The sequence below is a fragment of the Lampris incognitus genome, chromosome 12 (assembly GCF_029633865.1).
Source record: "Lampris incognitus isolate fLamInc1 chromosome 12, fLamInc1.hap2, whole genome shotgun sequence".
Taxonomy (NCBI): Eukaryota; Metazoa; Chordata; class Actinopteri; order Lampriformes; family Lampridae; genus Lampris; species Lampris incognitus.
In genome coordinates this window covers 34,938,263-34,963,277 of record NC_079222.1, presented here as the reverse complement: position 1 = coordinate 34,963,277, position 25,015 = coordinate 34,938,263, and the positions used below count along the sequence as shown (strand labels likewise).

The following is a 25,015-nucleotide window of genomic DNA, read 5'->3' as shown; positions in this document are numbered from 1 at the left end:
GCTACTACATATGGGCCCCAGCACCACGCCAGCATCAGAAATTAAACAGTTACTAGCAGAGAAGGAAGGTCATGGGTTTCTGTGCCTACCTGTGTCTTAATCCAACTTTTTTGTTTTGTTTTTTTGTCTACAGTAGGTACAAAATGCAGCTGCCAGGGTTTTAAGGGCAAAACATGTCCTTACAATATTATTCCAAATTAAACTCTGTGACATGCAGTCACTTTCAAAGCAATTCGTTATTTGGTACCAGGTTACATTACAGTACATAAACTGCCCCGAGCAAAATGTCAGCGTTAATTTTCCATAAAAAGCTTTAATGGATATTCCCATATCTATACTTAAACCGAATAAGGTAGGTTATTGGACTTCCATAATAGAGTTTGGCCTGTCAAAGCATTAGAATATTTGCGAATCAAATAGCATTATAAATATTTACTTTCATTACCATGCAGTCGATAATTATTAATGTAAATTTGTGTGATATATAATTGTATTATTATAATTATTATTTAGTATTATGTATTTATTATTACTATTATTATTATTATTATTATATGCTGTTATTTTGTACTTATTTTAAATAACCAGAGTTCTAAAACACTGTTTTAAAAGTACTGTCGAGGGAGGTTTCATTACTTAGCTTCGCCGTAACACTTTCTAGGACACTTTTTGTTTAACACCTTTTGTGTTTGTTGTTAAAAACAACGAGGTACTACCTATAAATCAGGCTCGCTGACATGTGCAGGGTCACAAATGTGTGAATAAGCACTCGCATGCGATCCCATTCCGGCCTTTTTACGATAGCCAGCAGAAGCCCTCCCAGTCGTGAAGGTCAGATTATAAATAGGTGGTAATAAACACTCTCCGAGAACGACCGAAGCCGAACAAGAAAACAACACGACGGCCCAAACGACACGAGGTGGGAAATCCGTCCGAGGGCTCGAAGAGCACGTCGGCGAATTGACTTGACCCTCGTGAAATCTCCCATAGTGACTTGGGATTTATATGAGGCAGAAACAGGAAATGTGATCAAACGCTGTTACTATGGATACGTGCCTCCAGAGGCTCCGGAGTCTAAATATAAAGCGGTGCAGTCGGTGGGCTCCCGACACCACGCTTCTGTAAAAGTGATGGGGGAATAGTTGGGTGTCGCGTTTAAAGTGACACCCCGCGGAGATTCTCAGGTGACTAAACATCCGCTGGGCCGCTGTCTCCCCGCTGTCAAGGGGACCCGGCTGCGGCTCAGCCCATCCGCCACCGAGGGAAGAAGCCCTTGTGTCTGCAGTAGTTTTAGAGCAGCACACATGTGGGTCTGTGGTGACACCCCTGCCACACATCCAAAGCACCGCGGACAGAGGTGGGGGTGTATTTTGCATCAGCAGAGAGGGTCGGTGGAACGAACACGCCGCACCCCCATGTTGTTGCAGACAAACTAGTTAGATTTTTTCACCCCCCCCCCCCTTTTCTCCCCAATTGTACCCAACTCACTCTTCCGAGTCATCCCGGTTGCTGCTCCACCTCCTCTGGGCTGCAGACTACCACATGCCTCCTCCGATACATGTGGAGTCGCCAGCCGCTTCTTTTCACCGGACAGTGAGGAGTTTCACCGGGGGGGGGGGGTAGCGCGTGGGAGGATCACACTACCCCCCCCGCCCCGAACTGGCGCCCCGACCGGCCAGAGGAGACGTTAGTGCAGCGACCAGGACACAGACCCACATCCGGCTTCCCACCCGCAGACACGGCCAATTGTGTCTGTAGGGATGCCCAACCAAGCCGGAGGCAACACGGGGATTCGAACTGGCGATCCCTGCGTTGGTAGGCGACGGAATAGACCGCTACGCTACCCGGATGCCTTGGAACGTAATTGTTTTGCACCAACCGTGGAAAATGCAAGGGGTAATAAACATGACGCCCACGTTGAAAACGCACCAAACATGAAGCTGAGGCCACAGTGCAAGACGGACATCTAGCAGGTACTTACAGGGAGCCTCTTCTGGGAAGACTCAACTCCTTCTGGAAATGAGAGAAGGAAAAAAAAAGCTGTAAGTACAATAATTCAAAATCACTGACATCAATACATTCTGCATTTATATGTAACACATTAATATTAAACTATATTTTCATTTCCAATAACACGGTACTGTAGCGACCCGAACACAGGACGACCCTGGTTATGTAAGACCCCCCCCCCCACCCATTTTTTTTCCAAGACTCATTTTTTTGGAAAAATACTTTTTGAAGACCAATTCTTGTTTTTATAAAGTTACGTCCACAAGTATGAGGATGAGTTTCCTCATCCTCATAACTGTGGCGGGTGACTTGATATGTACACCTCGAAACCTTTCACCCGTTTGCTGGTCGGTGCAGGGGAAAGTTTGCTGGTCGGTGCAGGGGAAAGTTTGCTGGTCGGTGCGGGTGAAAGTTTGCTGGTCGGTGCAGGTGAAAGTTTGCTGGTCGGTGCAGGTGAAAGTTTGCTGGTCGGTGCAGGTGAAAGTTTGCTGGTCGGTGCAGGGGAAAGTTTGCTGGTCGGTGCAGGTGAAAGTTTGCTGGTCGGTGCAGGTGAAAGTTTGCTGGTCGGTGCAGGTGAAAGTTTGCTGGTCGGTGCAGGTGAAAGTTTCCTGGTCGGTGCGGGTGAAAGTTTGCTGGTCGGTGCAGGTGAAAGTTTGCTGGTCGGTGCAGGGGAAAGTTTGCTGGTCGGTGCAGGTGAAAGTTTGCTGGTCGGTGCAGGTGAAAGTTTGCTGGTCGGTGCAGGTGAAAGTTTGCTGGTCGGTGCAGGTGAAAGTTTTGGTCGGTGCAGGTGAAAGTTTGCTGGTCGGTGCAGGTGAAAGTTTCCTGGTCGGTGCAGGTGAAAGTTTCCTGGTCGGTGCAGGTGAAAGTTTTGGTTGGTGCAGGTGAAAGTTTCCTGGTCGGTGCAGGTGAAAGTTTCCTGGTCGGTGCAGGTGAAAGTTTGCTGGTCGGTGCAGGTGAAAGTTTGCTGGTCGGTGCAGGGGAAAGTTTGCTGGTCGGTGCAAGTGAACGTTTGCTGGTCGGTGCAGGTGAAAGTTTGCTGGTCGGTGCAGGTGAAAGTTTGCTGGTCGGTGCAGGGGAAAGTTTGCTGGTCGGTGCAGGTGAAAGTTTGCTGGTCGGTGCAGGTGAAAGTTTGCTGGTCGGTGCAGGTGAAAGTTTGCTGGTCGGTGCAGGTGAAAGTTTCCTGGTCGGTGCAGGTGAAAGTTTGCTGGTCGGTGCAGGTGAAAGTTTCCAGGTCGGTGCAGGTGAAAGTTTGCTGGTCGGTGCAGGTGAAAGTTTCCTGGTCGGTGCAGGGGAAGGTTTGCTGGTCGGTGCAGGTGAAAGTTTGCTGGTCGGTGCGGGTGAAAGTTTGCTGGTCGGTGCAGGTGAAAGTTTGCTGGTCGGTGCAGGTGAAAGTTTGCTGGTCGGTGCAGGGGAAAGTTTGCTGGTCGGTGCAGGTGAAAGTTTGCTGGTCGGTGCAGGTGAAAGTTTGCTGGTCGGTGCAGGTGAAAGTTTGCTGGTCGGTGCAGGTGAAAGTTTGCTGGTCGGTGCAGGTGAAAGTTTCCTGGTCGGTGCAGGGGAAAGTTTGCTGGTCGGTGCAGGTGAAAGTTTGCTGGTCGGTGCAGGTGAAAGTTTCCTGGTCGGTGCAGGTCAAAGTTTGCTGGTCGGTGCAGGTGAAAGTTTGCTGGTCGGTGCAGGTGAAAGTTTGTCGACAGGTCTGTGCATGGCGTTGACCTTTATCCATGGTAAGTCTTGCAGGCATAGTGAAAAACGTGCCATTTTCAACAGCACGCGCCAACAAACAGGAAACCGGTATGACCGCTGCAGTAGAAACCGGAAGTCAGTGGACCACAGTTGTGCACAAAAAACCCCCCCAAAAAAAAAAAAAAAAAAGACTACAGTTGTGCACGGAAGCCATTAACTCCCCTGACTGAGTCATATGATACAAAGGTCACATGCTTAAATGCATAAACTGATGTTAATACAATGTACTGCCAGCAGGGGGAGATAAACCAAACTAAAGGTAGGCGATGCCCTGATAGGGACAGAACAGGAATACAAGATCAATATCTGATGCCGTGAAGATCTGTGCAGCCAAGCAGGCCAGACAAGTCAACATTTAAAAGACAGGACTTTTATTCTAATTAAATCTGAACATGTTTTGGCAGTGTGTATTTGCTTGGCTGTAATTAGGCTACACAGTGTATCCCTGTTAAACAACTGTGTGTGCTTGGCTCTAATAATGCAATGATGTGTAATGTGTGATGACGGATTCAGCATGTAAGCCTCAGCTGTGACTTTGTGCGGTTATGAGAAAGAACAAATAGGGTTGTTGGATGACTTATGGTTATGCTAGGCTGTTGGCGCACTTTATTGTGGAAATCAGCTTCAGTTTGCAATTGCACGCTTTATTTTGGGCCCACTTTGTGTGCTACGTGCATGGTATAGCTGTAATACATTGAGTATGCTCATGCTTGCATGATGTCTAAGAATGGCACTGTTCTTGGCAACCACCATGCAACAGTATAGTAAGTTTGAAGTAAACACAGTAGCACAGATACACATACTGCTCTCCTCTCATTGTACCCAGAGCCCATGACTACTGATATACATTATACCTCTTTAATATATACATTATCCATCTTTAATATATACATTATCCGTCTTTAATATATACAGTATCCCGCTTTTTATATATATATATATATATATATATATATATATATATATATATATATATATATGCACACACACACACACACACTATCCCTCTTTGATTCATTTTGGACAGCCACAAATAAGAAACCAAGCAGGAGAAAGTTAACAATCACACTTTTTTCAACAACTCACTTGTAGCGAACCCAGGCGTACAAGTTTTGGAATCTTCCAGAAACGTTTTGTGCTTTAATCTGACATTCTCAGGAATCAGGAACACTTTACACATAGACAAAAACCCATATCAAAAAACTACAAGAACTTCAACAGCACTAACACACATACCCAAATTGAAACAAACTGAAGAAAAAAAATCACTGCCCAAGGAACGAACACCAGCCAGGATGACCAGGATGCCTTCTGCTTGTGTAGGGAACAGGGCAAACTCACACACAAATGGCCTTATGGCCTAAATTGGCCTTGCATGAAAGTAACAAAGTGACAATAAACAGACCGGAAACACATCCGAGAAACCACGTTATCAAATTTGTAGCAGGACACGCAGGACCACCTTACGAAATGTCCAGGTCAATGTCACCGTTGACCGCAGGAAGAAGATTTTAATCTCCTCCCCACACAAGACAGAAACACCCACCTCCCCATATGATGGAGACAGGACTTGAACTGATCGACTCAAATCTCTCTCTTTCTCTTTCTCTCTCTCTCATGTAATAATCCTGATTTACTTTTGAACTTTACAGGAAAGAAGAAGGAGTTTTATTGGAGGTCTTCTTGATCCTCCAACTTCTCAAGTGAATATTACTCAGCAAATGTTTTCATGAAGGATCGCTCAAACCTCATATCTGTGCAATATAAAATGAACGAGTTATTAAAATTCAGATTCAAGGCATAGGTTACCACGTGACCACACTGCCATTTGGTGGCCGTTTTAGCAGGACATGCGTCTGAATTATTGACACAGCCTAATGACATTATTGTAAGGCGTTTCTTTAAAATCAATCATCTAATGTATTATCTAGTAAGGATTTGATCACTAATGTCTTGTAGAATTTAAATGTAATCTACTTCCACTTAGTACTAGCAGCAGTTTCGGGAGTTAGGGTTGTATTGTCTTTATTCTGTATTCACTTGTGTGATTAATGTTGTAACGATCATGAATGTGTAGCCTCGCTAGCGCTTGGCTAAAAGGTCGGGCCCTTTAGTTGACTGGTTAACTCAGTCGCCCGTTGTGCAGGCGACCCGGGTTCGCGTCCTGGCTGCATCGGTTTCCGGCTGCCCCCCGAATTGAAATAGACATTGTAATAGAGCCAGGGGCGACTCTAGGATCAGAGCCTTAGGGGTGCTGAGCACCTGGCTGGCCAGGCAAGATAAATTTTGGGGGGTGGATCAAACCATTTTCGAAGCATGGGGGGTGCTGTATTTTTGTTGTTAAAATATTACGTTTAAACCATCATATACTGGATATGGTTTTGACATTTCTTCAGTTTATTAAACATGGACATACAGTAAAAAATAAAAAATCTCTTCAATTTAGGGGTGCTGCAGCACCCCCAAAAATGAGCTAGAAACGCCTATGAATAGAGCTAACTGCTAAGCTAGGCTAAGCTCAAAGCTAGTAACAAACTAGGAACGAGAAGCTGCCTACTAAACACAAGATTTGTATAAGAAAGACAGCTAGAGAATCTAGCGATAAGTGAACTAAGCACAGAAAATAGCTAAATCAGAACTAGATGAAGAAGTTAGGGCAGAATATAGAGAAGAAATAGTGAGAAAATAAAAGTTGTCCACCTCACGAAGCCGCCGCTCACGAAGGTGGAAGCTGGAAACAGCTGGCAGTGATCAGTCAACTCTTCCGACTGTTACCACGGCAACCCGAGGTCCACCGAGTCTGCTCCGACGCGATCGAGGCTCTTCGGGAAAGCCTGTTACCCGGTTATCTATCACCGCAAGTAAGGCAAAATAATCTTCCATGCATCCTGCATGACAGTTGACGCAAGAGAGCGATCCCAAATTGTCCCTTTTTTCCAATTGGCTTTCGCCCAACTGCGTTCAGGTTCACTTCTGATTTCGTTAACCTCCAAATTAATTCATTCATTCAGTCAGCAATAACTTGCTAGATTAATACCCATTCACTCATCCATCCCTTCATTTATTTTCCCATTCATTCAGTCACTCATGTTTAGTTTCTTTCGCTCTTGCTCCAACAGTACACGACTACTAGTACTTTCATAGTAGTAGTCCCGTTAGGGGTCGCCACAGCGGATCATCCATTTCAATTTCTCCCTGACCTCTGCATCTTCCTCTGTCACACCAGCCACCTGCATGTCCTCCCTCACCACATCCATAAACCTCCTCTTTGGCCTTCCTCTTCTCCTCTTCCCTGGCAGTTCCACGTTCAGCATCCTTCTCCCAGTAAACCCAACATCTCTCCTACACACATGTCCAAGCCAAGTCAATCTTGCTTTGTCTCCAAACCGTCCAACCTGAGCTGTCCCTCTAATAAGCTCATTCCTAATACTGTCCTTCTTCGTCACCCCCCGTGAAAATCTTAGCATCTTCAACTCTGCCACCTCCAGCATCGCCTCCTGTCTTGTCATCAGTGCCACTGGCTCCAAACCATGTAACATAGCTGGTCTCCCAACCATCTTGTAAACCTTCCCTTTAACTCTTGCTGGTACCCTTCTGTCGCAAATCAATCCTGACACTCTTCTCCACCCACTCCACCCTGCCTGCACTCTCTTCTTCACCTCTCTTCTGCACTCCCCATTACTTTGGACTGTTGACCCCAAGTATTTAAACTCATACACCTTTGTCACCTCTACTCCTTGCATCCTCATCATTCTACTGTCCTCCCTCTCATTCATGCATAGGTATTCTGTCTTGCTCCTACTGACTTTCATTCCTCTTCTCTCCAGCGCATACCTCCACCTCTCCAGGCTCTCCTCCACCTGCACCCTACTCTCACTACAGATCACAATGTCATCCGCAAACATCATAGTCCACGGAGAATCCTGGCTGATCTCATCCGTCAACCTGTCCATCACCACTGCAAACAAGAAAGGGCTCAGAGCCGATCCTTGATGTAATCCCATCTCCACCTTGAACCCATCTGTCATTCCTACCACACACCTCACCATTGTCACACTTCCCTCATACATATCCTGCACCGCTCCCTCCAACTCCCGACTTCCTCATACAATACCACACCTCCTCTCTCGGCACCCTGTTGTATGCTTTCCCTAAATTCACAAAGACACAATGTAACTCCTTCTGGCCTTCTCTATACTTCTCCATCAACATTTTCAAATCAAACATCGCATCTGTGGTGCTCTTTCCTGGCATGAAACCATACTGCTGCTTGCTGATCATCACCTCTCCTCTTAACCTAGCTTCTATTACTCTTTCCCATATCTTCTTGCTGTGGCTGATCAACTTTGCTACAATTCTGCACATCGCCCTTGTTCTTGAAAATCGGTACCATATGCTTCTTCTCCACTCCTCAGGCATCCTCTCACTTTCCAAGATTGTGTTAAACAATTTGGTTAAGAACCCCACTGCCATCTCTCCTAAACACCTCCATGCCTCCACACGTATGTCATCTAGACCTAGTGTGTGTGTGTGTGTGTGTGTGTATATTAGTGCTGGGACTTTAACGCGTTAATTCGATAATTAATTATCGGAAAAATAACGGCGTTAAAAAAGATTAACGCATTTTATCGCATTTTATTTTTACACTCCAGTCAACACGGAACGCTTCTCAGTGCACTCGTTCCTGGCATACGGATTATACCGATGCACCGAGTGACGTCAGTCAAGCGGAAGGCGGAGTAGGTCAGGCTAACAAGTTAGTATGCTAACAACAGATGTGACGGACGGCACCGTGTGGCTTAGCTCTGTGGATGGGAAATTTACGTTTAAAAACCGGTGGGATGGAAGCCTAGATAGGAGCACTGTTGTGTGCACACTCTGCAACAAAGAGTTTGCATTCCACCGCAGTTATTCAGGCCTCCGGTACCACCTAAATGCGAAACAAGTTGCAGCTAGTACGGACACCGGAGCTAACGCTAACGCTAGTGCTCCTAGTACAACCAAGCAGAGTCGCCCACCGACTCTCCACCAGATGACGGGTTTCAAAGCCAAGACGAGTAAGTCCACGTCTGATAAATTAACAAACTCACTGGCCAAATGGATTGCTGTGGACTGTAGACCACTTTCAGTGGTAGAAGATCAGGGGTCACAAAAAGTACTGTGTTTACAAAACAAACTTGTTTTGAACAAAACAAACAGGATTTTGTTGTTTAAACGTATGTATGTGTCTATTCATTGATTTAGTCATCTACCAAGACCTGTTTGAATTGAAAAATGTTGCTTCTGGTGTCAAATATCGATATGTGATTAATTACGATTAATTCATTAAAGCCCATAATTAATTCGATTGATTTTTTTAATCAAATCCCACCACTAATATATACACACACACTAATTTATCTCATTAGTTAGTCAATAAATATTCCCATCTACAGCCAGTCGTATGTTCTACATCCGAGAAGTGATATAAGCGCCATCTTTCTTTGTGCTGTGCATTTCTTTGGAGCAGAGATAGACTTCCCTGTATTGCGAGTTTACAACTTTCAGATCTGTGATTGGTTAACTTGGTTTATCTTATTTCCTTTCTTTTTGAAAGTTGTGCCCAAATTTTCAATGTATGCAAAATTTAAACTATAGTGTAGTTACACTACACACCTTATCATTTTGTTGGCTGGTACTCAGTTGGTTCAAAAATATGCTGTACAAACTGTCACTTAACTCAAGAGTCAGCAAAAAGTCCTGCCAGCAGGGGGGTTATCATAACCTTTGCCTGACGGTAGCAACATACCTTTATTGTTATTTTATTTTTTCTTGCATTTACCATATTTTATTCTGTATTACTGATTATTGTGTTGAATAATTGTTATGATGCTAAATTTGACAGGGGAAGTGAAATCTCTTTGTATATAATACTATAAACTAACACAATGTAATATTTTTAGATATAAGTTCGACAGGCTTGGATGCTATCGAGTTTGATGTATTTTCCACATCCGTCACAGAAAAGGGAAGTCGATCAATAATGCACAGAGAAAAACAAACTGTCAGTATTAATATTTGAGCTTGTTTTGATTTGTGATGAATTGCTAAGTAATGAGATATCCAGAGCCAGGGAGCTTCTGTAAATACTTAATTATGATTTTTATGTGGGTTTATACGGCAATAAAAACCTCATCCTGGTTTATGGGCAAGCACATATAAACACATGAACAACTTACTAGTGCATTGTTAACTGACTGCATCCATGAGCAATGTGTGTGTGTGGGGGGGGGGTAACAAATAAAGCAAGCAACAAGCAAAAGCAAACAAGTAAACAAAAATATTTTAAATTAGAACCATTTAAAATTAAGACAATTTGATTTGAATGTCATTCTTGGTCTGAGAAAGAATGGAAAATTGGGCAATTGAAGGATTATTTTGGTACCTTAAATTAACTTCCTTATTCCAATCTGGATTCTACAGCCAGAGCCATTGCGCATCCTAAAAACGGTCCCTTTGTTTAGTTTAGCTGGCGCCTATACAGTAAGTCCCCTTGAAGTGTGTTACATTGTTTTGTATGAGACTATCAACAGAGGGTGTGTTTCTCTTTGAAGTCACTGCAGCATAAAAGGAAATCAATCAGGCTACTTGGACAAAATTAGGATTATGGAAACTTCTGATACACACAGCAGTTACTCAAAAGTTAAAATTAACTTCAAATGGATTCATTAAAACCATCAAAGAAAAAAAAAATGCTAGGAGCAGAAACTTAATGTAATCACAAAGGAACACATTGATACCGTGATTCAAAACATGAACACTCCAAATAATAACTTTTATTTATAAAGCACTTTGCTAAAACAATGTTAAAAAGTGTTTTACAAATAAAACTCTTTTCTCTGTTACATATTTCCCTAAGATTTGTTTAACTATCAAAACAATAGGTGGCCTAACGAAACAACAACCCTAGTAATGTCTGCTCATTAAATCAGGTTTATTGCTGCAGTCCATCTACAGAGGGTTGGCTAATTAATACAAACGCCATTAAAAAAGAGTCACAGGGGTTTTGGATTCAGAGCACACATTAAGCTTCAAGTGTCATGACCACCAGACTAGAAAGAAACACAAAGTAAAAAAAATCTTATATTAAGGAAAATACAATGAAATAACATGGGAGGAAAATTGATTTTATTAAAAAATAACTTAAAAATTCCTTGTATTTTTTTTTCTGAAAAAAAAAAGGAATTTCTCAGTTCAAACAACAAATTCGCCTACACCTCATTAGGCTGCTCTGTATACCTCCATACTAGAGCAAAGTTGATGCAACAGTATGCTGAGAAAGTACTTCTATTTTCTTTTGTTGATAGTGGTCCTGCCCTATACCAATATTTAATCAAGACCTCAGTCAGAAAGGCAAACGCTGTAGTCCTCTATGATGAAAAAGTCCAACCTCTCAGACAACACAATCAGTGCAGATCTGACAACATGCATACGAGCAGGGCACACAAACTGATACTGAAAAAGTAATTAATTTTAAGGCATGTTGGATGATCCTAAATGAACTATGAATTTCTTAAATGTGATTAATGGCAATAAAGGGCAAGCTCTATCATTTAAAACACGCTTTCAGTGGAAACTCATATTGCCATGACTCAATTTTAGTATTTCTTGGTAACAAAATCATTCTCACAATTGCATATATAGATTTGGAAGTGAAAAATCCCTTTCACGTCTTAATAAAAGAATCGATGAGGCAAAACAGAGACACACACATGTCCAAACACACTCAACATAACAGAGCTAATTTATCACTGACCCTGTGCTGTCAAGAATCAACACACACGGTCTGAAAGTCACAACTGTGTCCTACCAGCACCCCATACTGGACCCTGGATACATACAAACTTAACATGCAGCTCAGCTAGACAGGGAACTGCTGTTCTCGTTGCCCTACCTGTAGCCCTCGTCTCCTCAGAATGCTGGACTCATCCATGGTACTGAAGCCGACTTGCTGTGCCTCCCTACCGGCGCACAGCCATGCTGCACTGGCTAGCTTAAGCCTTCTGCTTCCTTCCTCCCGCAGGCTAAATCTGATTTTAGCAGCTGCTAAAGACTTCCATCAGAACTTATCTGATTGGAGGGGGGCGGTCAGCTGACACCTCCCCCTTGTTCCCATCTCCTGTAACTTCAGGCAAGAGGGGGGGATCAGGGAAGAGAAAGGAAGGGGAGAGAGAGAGCGAGAGAGACAGACAGACAGACAGAGAGATAGAGACAGAGAGGGAGGGCGAGAGAGAGAGACAGAGAGGGAAATAGAAGGGAAGAGAGACAGAGAGAGTGAGAGAGAGAGACAGACAGACAGACAGAGAGATAGAGACAGAGAGGGAGGGAGAGAGACAGACAGACAGACAGAGAGAGAGAGACAGAGAGGGAGGGAGGGAGAGAGAGAGACAGAGAGGGAAATAGAAGGGAAGAGAGACAGAGAGAGTGAGAGAGAGAGACAGACAGACAGACAGAGAGATAGAGACAGAGAGGGAGAGAGAGAGACAGACAGACAGACAGAGAGATAGAGACAGAGAGGGAGGGAGGGAGAGAGAGAGACAGAGAGGGAAATAGAAGGGAAGATAGACAGAGAGAGTGAGAGAGAGAGACAGACAGACAGAGAGAGAGAGACAGAGAGGGAGGGAGAGAGAGAGACAGAGAGGGAAATAGAAGGGAAGAGAGACAGAGACAGAGAGAGTGAGAGAAAGAGGGAGTGAAAGAGAGCGAGAGACAGAGACAGACAGACAGAGAAAGAGAACAAGACAGAGAGAGGCAGAGACAGTGAGAGACAGACAGAGAGACAGAGAGAGTGAGAGAGAGCAATAGAGAAAGAGAGAGAGACAGAGAGTGAGAGAGAAAGAGAGTGAGCGAGAGAATTTGATTTTTTTTAAAAAACAAGTCTTTCTTTAACAAAACAAATGATCAAAAAACGAGACTTGGTATCTTTTTAACAATATAAACAATATTCGTCAACTTACAAACAAGAACATAACAACATCTTTAAGATCCCCAACCGTAATCATTCAACAACAACTCAACACAAAAACAAAGGGGGAGGGGGGGGAGAGAGAGGGGGGATTTGAGGGGGGGGGGGATTGGCGGGTTTAATTTAACGCAGCAACGAGGTGGACAGACATAGTGCACTGAGGGCCCTCCAGGACTCATTCCTCTGTCCAGCCACACTTTCTCGGCGCCCAAGGTGACCATGAAAATAAGAGGATATCCTCCCCAGCATTGTCCTGTCTCGGTTCTAACAATGAGTCCGGCATCCTGTCCACACCAGGCAGGTTGAGGGACCTCCATAGTTTTATTGTTACCAGTATCTTGTTAATCTGTTGTTTCACTTGGAATTAGGACTGGAGCACAAACTGCCCAAAAAGGATATGGACCCTATATATATATATATATATATATATATATATATATATATATATATATATATATATATATATATAACTGGCATAAGGAAAAGGGGCTGAGAGAATGAAGGGAAGAGAGAGCATGAGCTAAAGTAAATAAATAGTTGTTTACACGGCTAAGTAAATATACCACTTGAAGCCACTACAGCCCCTGCAAAACAAGTAATGTGTACCACTGCAAATCCTGTGTCAGTTTCAAGCAGCTTCCCGTCCTGCCTGTTGGGTCAGTCTCAGAGAATGTGGCCCAGCGCCAGACTGCTCAGTTCTGAGGCAGCCAGCGAGTCATCGCGGATCTCCACGGTCACAAACTCAGCATCCCCACGCTACGCCCCATCTGAATTTCTGGTGTGGAGAAAATAAGTTGTTACCAATGCCGTGGCGCCAAATTCACCCTCCGATTTCACAGTCCGGTTCAGTCTTTTCTTCGCCCACCCCCTTTTCATCCCCCCTCTCTCTCTCTCTCTCTCTCTCCCTCGCTCGTTTCCATTCTTCGTGGCACGGCTCTGTGAATATTAAGTGGTCCCCTTCTAGTCCCCTAATCTCCAGCCAAGCTCCAATGATGTCTGTTACCAAGCACGGACAAAAATGACATCTAGCCAGTCGGTTTGTTGGAAGGGGGCACTGCTAAACTTTTTTTTCCCTCTCCCCTAATCCTCCACTCGCACGAGAGAGAGCGGATGAAGAGTCACAAGCTCGGGGGCAACAGTTTCGCTCCTGCCGTGATAAGAAACGAGTGAAGATCCTCGGTCGACGCCTGGCTTTTACTGTACATCTTTCAAACCTCGGAGCAGCGGGATTACGGAAGTCGGCTCTCTTGAATTGGACCTGAAAACCGCACCGCACGTGGGAATTAAAACACTCTGTTCTGTCCGGCAGACTAGTCCCAATTCACTGCTCACCTTTTCTGTCAAAAGAATTAATTACATTAAAAAAATCCGCTAGAAGGAACAAAAGAGAAGCTGCAGGAATGACACCGGCGGTGTCATTTACATGATTTAATGGACAACTAAATTTAAACTGTAGGGTTACAGTTCAAATTTACAAGTGGGGACTTTGTGTTCACATCTATATGAAAAGTAAAAATAAAATAAAATAAAATCCCATCGTCACCTTCTCAAAATAATGGCCTAAGTCATACTTTCAAGTTTTTCAAAAAACAGAATAAACTGACAAATTTTGTTTCAGTTTCAGTTTATTCTGTTTTTCCAAAAACTTGAAAATATGACTTAGGCCATTATCTTGAGAAGGCGACGGTATAATAGCATTCCTGCAGCTCACACATGGGGTCCGAGGTGAGCAACAGACAGTCTGTGCAGAACGTAAGAGTCAGGCTGCAATAACATCGGATGCGTGTTGCCAGGAAACACACTATACTGCTTTTTTTCCCCCCCAACAACTCTGAACTTCATAACATTGGAAGTATTTTGGGGCAGTGACAAGCATTTGCCGTATTTAGGCCAGAGTCCTGCGTGGGTCCATTTCTAATGAACAGCACCAAGCACATGCTGTTTCTTCTTTTTTTTCTTTGGATCCTCCCCCCCCCGCCTTTCTTTTCCCCTCAATTGTATCCAGCCAATTACCCTACTCTTCTGAGCTGTCCCAATCGCTGCTCCACCCCCTTTGCCAATCCAAGGAGGGCTGCAGACTACCACATGCCTCCTCCGATACACGTGGATTCGCCAGCTGCTTCTTTTCACCTGACAGTGAGGAGTTTTGCCAGGGGGACGTAGTGCGTGGGAAGATCCCACTCTTCCCCCCCAGTACCCCCCCCCCAAACAGGTGCCTCAACCAGCCAGAGGAGGCACTAGTGCAGTGACCAGGACACATACTCACATCCGGCTTCCTACCCACAGACACGGCCAACTGTTTCCGTAGGGACACCCGACCAAGCCAGAAGTAACATGGGGATTCGAACTGGCGATCCCCGTGTTGGTAGGCAATGGAATAGACCACATAGAAGCGGCAGCCACTCCCCCATACACATCAATGGGGTGGAAGTGGGGTGTGTCTCCAGCTTTAAATTCCTTGGAGTCTACATCAGCGAGGACTTCTTCTGGACATCGAACACCCAGGCCCTTCTGAAAAGAGCGCAACAACGCTTGTATTTCCTGAGGAGGCTGAGGAGCGCCCGTCTAGCCCCCAAAATTCTCACCCCCACTACTACTGTATCATAGAGAGCATCCTGACCAGCTACATCTCAGTGTGGTACGGCATCTGCACATCAGTAGAACAGAAAGATCTGCAGCGGGTCTTCAAGGCAGCCCAGTATATCACCGGTACCCAGCTCCCAGCCATATAAGACATTTATCACAAACGCTGCCTTTGAAGGGGTCTCAGCATCAGCAGAGATCCCACCCACCCCAACCATGGACTGTTCTCCCCCCTGCGCTCTGGGAGGCGCTACAGGAGCCTCAGAGCCCGCACTACCAGGCTCAAAAACAGCTTCTTTCCACAAGCTGTTAGCCACCTGAACCTGGCTACCCACTGAATGTCTATAGATATGTTTAAACTCGTGCTCTTTTTTTTCACTTTATCCTAGCTTTTAGTCTTCATCTGCACATATCTTGTAATATGTTTGCTAGGTTTGTTTATGTCTCTCTTGTACTGTTTGGCAAAGCCGCAGCCCTCATTTCGTTTTACACATGTGCCTGCACTTTGTTTTTAATGGCATCTCATCTCATGTCATCATCAGCCGCTTCTCTGGGGTTGGGACGCGGTGGCAGCAAGCTAAGTAGGTCACTCCAGACATCCCTCTGTCCAGCAACACACTCCAGCTCCTCCTGGGGGATCCCAAGGCGTTCCCAGGCCAGATTGGACATGTAGTCCCTCCAGCAAGTTCTGAGTCAACCCTGGGGTCTCCTCCCAGTTTGACATGCCTGGAAAACCTCCAAAGGAAGGCACCCAGGAGGCATCCTAATCAGATGCCCAAACCACTTCAACTGGCTCCTTTCGACGTGAAGGAGCAACGTCTCTACTCCGAGCCCCCTCCGGATGTCCGAGCTCCTCACCCTATCTCTAAGGCTGAGCCCAGACACCCTACAGAGGAAACTAATTTCAGCCGCTTGTATCCGCGATCTCACCCTTTCAGTCACTACTCAAAGCTCATGACTATAGGTGAGGGTTGCAACGAAGATTTACGGGTAAATTGAGAGCTTTGCCTTCCAGCTCAGCTCCCTCTTCACCACAACGGTCTGGTACAATGTCTGCATTACTGTTGATGCTGCACCAATCCGCCTGTCAATCTCCCGCTCCATCCTACCCTCACTCGTGAACAAGACCCCAAGATACTTGAACTCCTTCACTTGAGGCAACAACTCATCCCCAACCCGGAGGGAGCAATCCACCATTTTCTGGTAGAGAACCCGGGCCTCAGACTTGGAGGTGCTGACTCTCATCCTGGCCATTTCACAGTCACCTGCAAAGTGCCCCAGTGCACACCGGAGGTCGGGTTCTGAAGAAGCCAACAAAACCACATCATCTGCAAAGAGTAGCGATGCAATTCTGAGTTTCCCAAAACAGAATAACTCCTCACCTTGGCTGCACCTTGAGATCCTGTCCAAGAATATCACAAACAGAATCGGAGACAAGGGACAACCTTGGTGGAGTCCGACACCACTGAGAACATGTCTGACTTTGTACCGAGAATGTGGACACAGCTCTCACTTTGGTTATACAAGAACCAGATGGCTTGTCGCAACTGCTCAGTTACCCATACTCCCACACGGGAGTACACAGTCATAAGCCTTCTCCAAGTCCACAAACACCATGCCCTCTTCAACACTTCCGCAAGAGTAGAGTTGGTCTGTTGTTCCACGGCCAGGACAGAATCCGCATTGTTCCTCCTGGATCCAAGGTTCGACAATCGGTCAGAGCCTCTTTTCCAGCACCCTAGAGTAGACTTTCCCAGGAAGACTGAGCAGTGTGATGCCCCGACAATTGGAGCACACCCTCCGGTCCCCTTTTTTAAATATGAGGACCACCACTCTAATCTGCCACTCCACAGGTACTGTCCCCAACCTCCACGCGACACTGAAGAGGCGTGTCAGCCAAGACAACCCAACAGTGTCCAGAGCCTTCAGCATCTCAGGGCAACTCTCATCCACACACGACGCTTTGCCACCACAGAGCTTCTTAACTACCCCAGAGACCCTTGACAGGGATATGGGTGGGGCTTTCCCTGAGTCTTCAGACTCTACTTCTTCCACAGAGGACGTGTTAGCCGGGTTCACGAGCTCCTCAATATGTTCTTTCCACCACCTGACAACATCCTCAGTCTAGGTCAGCAGTTCCCCTCCCTGGCTGAACACAGCCTGAGTCAAGTCCTGCTTCCCCTTCCTGAGTCGCCGGATGGTTTGCCTTAACTTCCTTGAGGCCAACCGAAAGTCCTCCTCCATAGCCTCGCTGAACTCCTCCCACACCCGCATGCCACCACACAACAAATTTAACACAAAACATTTATCTGCCTGCCTTTTTGGTAGTGCAGTGGTCTATTCCGTTGCCTACCAATACGGGATCTTCGGTTCGAATCCCCGTGTTACCTCCAGCTTGGTCGGGCGTCCCTACAGACACAATTGGCTGTGTCTGCGGGTGGGAAGCCAGATGTGGGAATTAGTCCTTGCTGCTGCATCAGCACCTCCTCTGGTCGGTCGGGGCACCTGTTCGGGGGGAGGGGGAACTGGGGGAAATAGTGTGATCTTCCCATGCGCTACGTTCCCCTAGTGAAACTCCTCACTGTCAGGCGAAAAGAAGCGGCTGGCAACTCCATATGTATCGGAGGAGGCATATGGTAGTCTGCAGCCCCCCCCCCCGGATCGGCAGAGGAGGTGGAGCAACGTTCGGGGTGGCTCAGAAGAGTGGGGTAATTGGCTGGGTACAATTGGGGAGACAAAAGGGGGAAATTCCACACAAAAAAACCACTGGTACCTGTCCCAATGCAGGACTCTGTACTCGGCAGCCAGAGTCACCTGTTAGCCAGTTTTGGGCCAGCGTTAGCATAAGTGACTTATCTTAAACAACTCTACCCAACTAACTTATCAATACTTCCTTATTATTACTAATTAACATCTTTTTCTCTAAAGCATGAAGAGGCAGAGAGAATTTGCTTTAGTTCTTTTGGGAAGTCAAAGTTGGTCAACCAAGTCACTGACAGACCAAGTAGTCAGTCTGGGTTTTCTTTAAACAGCTCAGTTGAGAATGCCTGCCCATTTGGTCCTCTGCGATTTTTTAGTAGCTTTCAGGTATTTTGAACAAAAGTCTTTTCTAGCCCAATAAAACATGGTACAGAAACTTTTACGGTGAAATTAATGGTTAAGAATCTATGAAGGTTGGAGTCTTTACTTGTAGCTGTGAAGGGCCATACAGTGGCTTCCATTGGAGGTCCATGGAATTTATGTGACTCCTTTCCTCTTAGGTGGACAGTTAAAGTTGTTTCCTCCCCGTCTAGAGAGAAAGGAGAGAACATGCACTGAAACCATGTAGAGAGTGCTGATTGACTAACTGACAGTCTCTTCCCTGTCTGGGATTATCTGATCAAGACACAACCTGTAGATCTAAGGTGAGCAGAGGAGGGCCATGGCCTATGAAGAGAGAGGGACGGAAGGAGAAGGTTGGAGGTTTAGACTTTGCCAGTTCTCTGCCTTTAAAGCAGTGAAAATGATTAACCTATCCATTGACGTGATTGACCAAGGAGCTGATTGTGGGCTACAGGAAGAAAGGGAGGAGGCTAGACCCAATCACCATCAACCGGACTGCTGTAGAGAGAGTCAAGAGCTTCAAGTTCCTCGGTGTCCACATTACCGCGGACCTCACCTGGGACGAACACACCAGCCATGTGGTGAAGAAAACCACAGCAATGCCTCTTTCACCTCAGGCGACTGAAGAAGTCCAGCATGGGGCCCAAGATTCTACGGGCCTTCTACAGAGGCACAACTGAGAGCTTCCTGACTGGATGCCTCAACGCCTGGCATGGGAACGGTCCTGCCCACAAACACAAAACACTGCAGAGGGTTGTGCGGCCAGCCCAGGACATCAGTGGATGTGCGTTTCCCTCCATCCGGGACATATATAACGGACGCTGTGCCAGCAAATCCCATAGAGATTATCAAAGACCCCAGCCACCCCAACTATGGGCTATTACAGCTGCTACCGTCAGGCAAGCGGTACCGCAGCCTCAAAGCCTGGACCAGTAGGCTCCAGAACAGCTTTTTCCACCAAGCAACCAGGCTTTTGAACAAAGACCATTAAAGACACTAAGCCTGTTGCTGGACTGACTGGTACTGACCTATGGTCTTTAGCGGATCATCAGTTAACACACACACACACACACAGCACCTTACATACATCACACACTAGTATTATTAGTGCTTTTTTGTTTTGTTTTGTTGATATTTCAATGCATTGTTGTTGCAGCGTTGAGGAGCCGAAACACAAGAATTGTACTTTCTTGTATAATGAGACGTAACAATAAAGGATCTTGAATCTTGAATCAATGCCATTTTTCAGATATTATTTCTGTTTGACTGTCCTCCTCCAAAAAACGACCGCGTAGGTCGTTTGTACAAGCAGCTTATTACGGCCTACAGGAACATTTGACGCTACTTCCTCGCGCTCCTCCGTAATTATAATACGTTACTTTCCCTGTAACAATAAGTGACCTCCTTCCATAAGCCATCGCGAGAAGGAATATTAATAAAAGCAAAATGTAATGTCACATAGTGGTTATAATGTCCACGCTAGCTGACTTTGGCTAACGTTAAGTTAGCATTTATGACGTCATTCATAGGTAAACACACTGCCAACAGCAATCTCAGTTACTGTACTAGGCGACGAAACAACACAAAGACGCACTGACTGCATATTCTATTGTTCTCAAATTGTTTTAAAAACCCACAATGCACAGAGGCGAAAAGCATACGTAGCATACCTCCTGCCGCCGGTAGGGGCGCTAATTTAGGAAACGCTCCCGTGGGTCGTATTAGAGGACAAACGACCTATGTGGTCGTATGAGTTGGAGGACTTGTTCCGTTTTTCAAAGACTTCGGTGCAGACAGAAGAATTTCCTTTCAAGAATAGTGGTTGGGGATTTGTTTATGAAGTGTTACCTGATGTGAAATACAAGATGAAGCTTAGTAATGTCTGGCAGGTAAACGGGAACAAATTCTTGAATTTACCTATAGATTTACAGGGAAACCGCGTCACGATACTGTAATGGTCTGCCCAAGCTCCTTGTCTGTTGGAATCAAGTCTAAAACAAATGAATTAAAATCATGAGATTTGTAACATGGACATTTCTTCCATCCATTAACCCGACCGCTTATCCTGCTCTCAGGGTCACGGGGATGCTGGAGCCTATCCCAGCAGTCATTGGGCAGCAGGCGGGGGGGGGGGTACCCTGGACAGGCCGCCAGGCCATCACAGGGCCCACACACACATACACTAGGGACAATTTAGCACAGCCGAATCAACTGACCTACATGTCTTTGGACTGTGGGAAGAAACTGGAGCACCCACGCAGACACGGGGAGAACATGCAAACTCCACACAGAGGACGACCCGGGACGACCCCCCCCCCCAAAGGTTGGACTACCCCGGGGCTCGAACCCGGGACCTTATTGCAGTGAGGCGACTGTGCTATCCACTGTGCCGCAGATCATGGAAATTTGCCTCCTTAAATCTGTCTGACTCTTCATGCCTTGTTTTTTTTCTCTAACAATTCCACTTTTCAAAAAAATGTTCCCATACCAGGGCGGCACGGTGGCACAGTAGTTAGCGCGGTCGCCTCACAGCAAGAAGGTACTGGGTTTGAGCCCCGGGGTAGTCCAACCTTGGGGGTCGTCCCGGGTCGTCCTCTGTGTGGAGTTTGCATGTTCTCCCCATGTCTGCGTGGGTTTCCTCCGGGTGCTCCGGTTTCCTCCCACAGTCCAAATGTGGGGCCCGGCGTAATATTGGAACTGTTATGGACACGGGGCACCCCATTTTCATTAGTTTGCATTGTTGGTCACATTAATTGGTTTGTTTATTTTTGGACTATTTATCACAACTTTAATATTTGGCTATATGAATGTGGGTTACATGTGAGGAGTTAATACAGGCACTTTAGGGCAGCTAGGGGTCCTCAGGGGTCCTCAGGTAAAGGCGGGGCGCGTCAGTAAACAGATCGCCTGCAGTGAAATGACCAGGTGACCAATGTGTCTGTGTTTCTGAATTATCAGGTGAGCAAAAGTGATGAAAACAGGCTTAAGAGAAGCAATATGGAGTTCATAAGGGTTGTGGGGTGTTAATAAGACAGTATGACATTTATATCACTGTTTGTCAGTTTATTAACGTCCATGATGTCGGAGACGGTGCTTCACCTCATATTAGCAAACGGCTAAGAGCCGTGTAACCAAACTGGGTGTAGTCAAAATATGAGTTGTGTAAATGGCAGGATGTGACAAATGTGAGATTATCTGAGCATTGTTAAGATAACGAGTGGTTTACAGTTAGAGTTCGATATTGAAAGTGAATGTGTGCGCCAGTAAACAGATCGCCTGCAGTGAAATGGCCGAGTGACTGATGTGTCTGTGTCTCTGAATTATCAGATTAAAAAGAGTGAAAACCCATGCACGCCCGGAAGTCCCTCCTTGTCCAAGTGTGCAACACAAAGACACGTAGGTCAGGTGAATCGGCCGTACTAAATTTTCCCTAGGTGTGAATCTGTGTGTGTGTGTGTGTGTGTATGGGTGTCGGCCCTCTGATGGCCTTGCGGCCTGTCCAGGGTGTCTCCCCACCTGCCACCCAATGACTGCTGGAAGAGGCTCCAGCCTCTCCGTGACCCTGTTCAGATAATGGATGGATGGATGTTCCCATACCTGAACCAGGCATTAAAATGACTGTAATTTTCAATTTGAGAATTCAAATGTCTATTCAGAAGGACAAACCACCCTTACCCTTCCATTTATAGGGTGGAAAAGACAAAGTGGTGGATTTCAGTTCCTCTCCATGGTCAAATGATTCACCATTTCTTCTAAGCCAATTCTAAAGGCAGGATAATGCAATCCCTCCCGGTGCCCTGAGGTGTTAATAAAATGCAGTCTTTAACAAAAGCATTAGGATGTAGCAATTCATTAGCCATTCAACTCATGTCTACCCATGAAAGTCTCCGCGGTCACCAGGATGAAACTGTCCCATGGTGCTAAGCATCCAGACACAGCATCATGCAAACAGAGTGATGAGCATAGCCCTTCAGGTGCTTTACATTATGCTGACGACTGATGGCAAGCACTAGGCGGAGACAGTAAAAACACAAAGAAAAACATGCAAAAGTCCATCATGAGACAGGAAAAAATACACAATGAACTTAGAACAATGTAAACCTACAATGGACAATAAAACGCATGGCTAGAGTCATTTTACTTTGATGAAACGGATGTGGGTTTGTGCTGCAGTATCCCTGCATCTTATGTTCAACTATCAGGAAGTCAAACCAATGACACCAGACTCTTGAAAAGATGTACAAGTCTGAGCATTTTCAAATACTGATAGAAATGCACTGGCGCCCTCCAGTGTAAGAGCAGCCGTGGCCTAAAGGTTAGAGAAGTAGGCTTGTGACCGGAAGGTAGCCGGCTTGATCCCAGGAAATGTGGGTGGGGGGAGTGAATGAATAGCGCTCTCCCATCCCTCAATACCCACAGCTGGTGTGCCCTTGACCAAGGCATCTAACCCACAACCAACCAATTGCTCCAGTGAACCTTCTCGGAGGCCACCGGCGAAGATTGTGGTTGTACGGGACAACACCCTGGTGTGAATCTGTGGAACGGCGCGAGTGTGCAGAGCATTGCTGAAAAAAGCGCACACGTGCTCCGCGTACTACCCTGGGAAAATAAAGCTTCAAATATACTGTAGGGACCGCTCACCCCTTAATAGGGTTTCAAGGTAAAGTGCCGAGTACTCAAAATGCTCTTGATTGATTTATATGATATTGTCTGAATTCTACACCCCAAAAACCCACAATGGCCCCCGTGACAGCATCTTGAACGTCTTGAATTTTCTCTCAGAGATCCAGGTTTTGGAGTGGTCAAGCATCGGTGACCACAGATATCAATCAGTTTACCTCAAGGTTAATCAAAATCTACCCTAATGTCAATGAGATAAGTAGCAGTTGCCGTAGAAACCTCAGAAAACTCACAACTGTCACTATTATTTTTCCATTTCCCTTAAAGCCGCACAATCGTATAACGTGTTTCAGTTCTGATGTGACATGACTGGAAAAAAGCTGAACTCTAAATAAAGCTTCTACCAAACCAACTTAAATCAATTTAACAGCATGTTCAAGTGATAGTACAATGTGAACATGTATCCTGACTTGGTCAAGAAAACTTACCAGGATGGGACTGAGGAAAGGGTCTGACTTCCCAAGCCTGGAGATCATGCGGCTCAGATGAGAGACCTCAGGCGTTGAATGCAATACCGGCTTTGGTTGTGCATATGGTGACCGGTGCTTTCCTGCAGGGCAACAAACCATATCATTCAAACTGTGTATGGTTGAGTCGAACAGTGTCCAAAGCATATTGGAAAAAACAAGTGTAACTAACAACATGGTTTACCATGTTGTTTTAAGTTCAAATCCTCGCTGTTGGGGTTCTGGGCAGTCCAAGGAACTGCACGGAGTCATCTGCGAACTCATATTAGCATGTGCCCTCCTGCTTTACCCCTTTGTTTTACCCACAGAAGGCCACTATTTGTCCCCTCTACCAAGATGACAAGCTCGAGGTCAGGACTTCTCTTTCACCTGGCCCCAAAATGGTGGAACAAACTCCAGGTGTCTATCATAGCTACTGATTTCTTGACCTCCTTCAAGAAAGGCCTAAAAACGTCCCTCTTTCAAGCCTAACTTAATCCTTATTGGTCTCTAAGCAAGACCCTTAAGCTGACTAGTGGCAATGTCCAGCTAAAATAAATCACTTGAGAACCTTGTTAATGTCTGCTATTACTATTGTGCGCTTACTTCAGTAGACACCAGTATCAGTGATGTCTACTTTCGTGCCCGTCTACTAGCTGCAACTGAAATCATAAGCATTTGTGATGATGATACAGTGGATATAAAGTCTATACACTCCTGTTAATATGGCAGGTTTTCGTGATGTAAAAAAAAAAAAGAAACCAAGATAAATTGTGTTAGATTTTTTTTTTACTCTTTTTGGAATTGCAACCTATAAAAATAAAGTGATTAATGTGATTGGTTTGTCATGTAACATTGTCCGCCATCAATTATTTGATCCTCGTAACGTCACACAAGTCTCAGTGGTGCCCTAGTTCTGCGGGTGTGAAGGTCAATTTACAACAATTAAAACACAAACACAACTCTGGGTATTTCAGTAACAGCCAAATCTACTCAGAATACCATGGAGTTATCTTTAATAGATACACCAATACAGTCACTGACTGATGTGCTGGCAAGGAGAGGGAAATACTACAGACGGCCAGTCAATGGGTGGATTTCTCATTGAAAGTATGGGTGGAGGTGGTTAAACGTTTCCAACTCCAAAGAGAGGTTAAACTGCTGAGATGACCCTGACTTAAAACCAGCATCGCAAGACCGTAGATTTAGACAATGGGTGTACCTTGGTATCCCGTCCATATGCAAGACTGTTAAGAAGTGGGAGTTGAATAGTTTTGATAACCTGTCAGACATACAGGAGGGGTGGGCAAGACATCTCCGGGTATTTACAGCCTCATGATTATTTATGTAAAAACGTTAAAAGGTTCGAATCCAAGAGAGCCACTACTTGTTATTCATATAGTTATTGATGCTTGTAAGTCAGGAAGCAATAAAGGTCTTAAAAGCAAGG

At 45.4% G+C, this 25,015-nt stretch overlaps 1 protein-coding gene across 1 annotated transcript in view; it reads right to left on the bottom strand.

Moving 5' to 3' along the window:
- Positions 1 to 23,595, bottom strand: part of mast4 (microtubule associated serine/threonine kinase family member 4) — a 120,401-nt gene extending 96,806 nt beyond the window's left edge. Inside the window, exons 1-2 of the mRNA XM_056290472.1 lie at positions 23,548 to 23,595; positions 1,982 to 2,013 (exon numbers count right to left, since the gene is read on the bottom strand). Of these exons, the coding sequence (XP_056146447.1) occupies positions 1,982 to 2,013; positions 23,548 to 23,595 (80 nt within the window). The remainder of the gene's footprint in view (positions 1 to 1,981; positions 2,014 to 23,547) is intronic.
- Between the last annotated feature and the right edge of the window lie 1,420 nt (positions 23,596 to 25,015).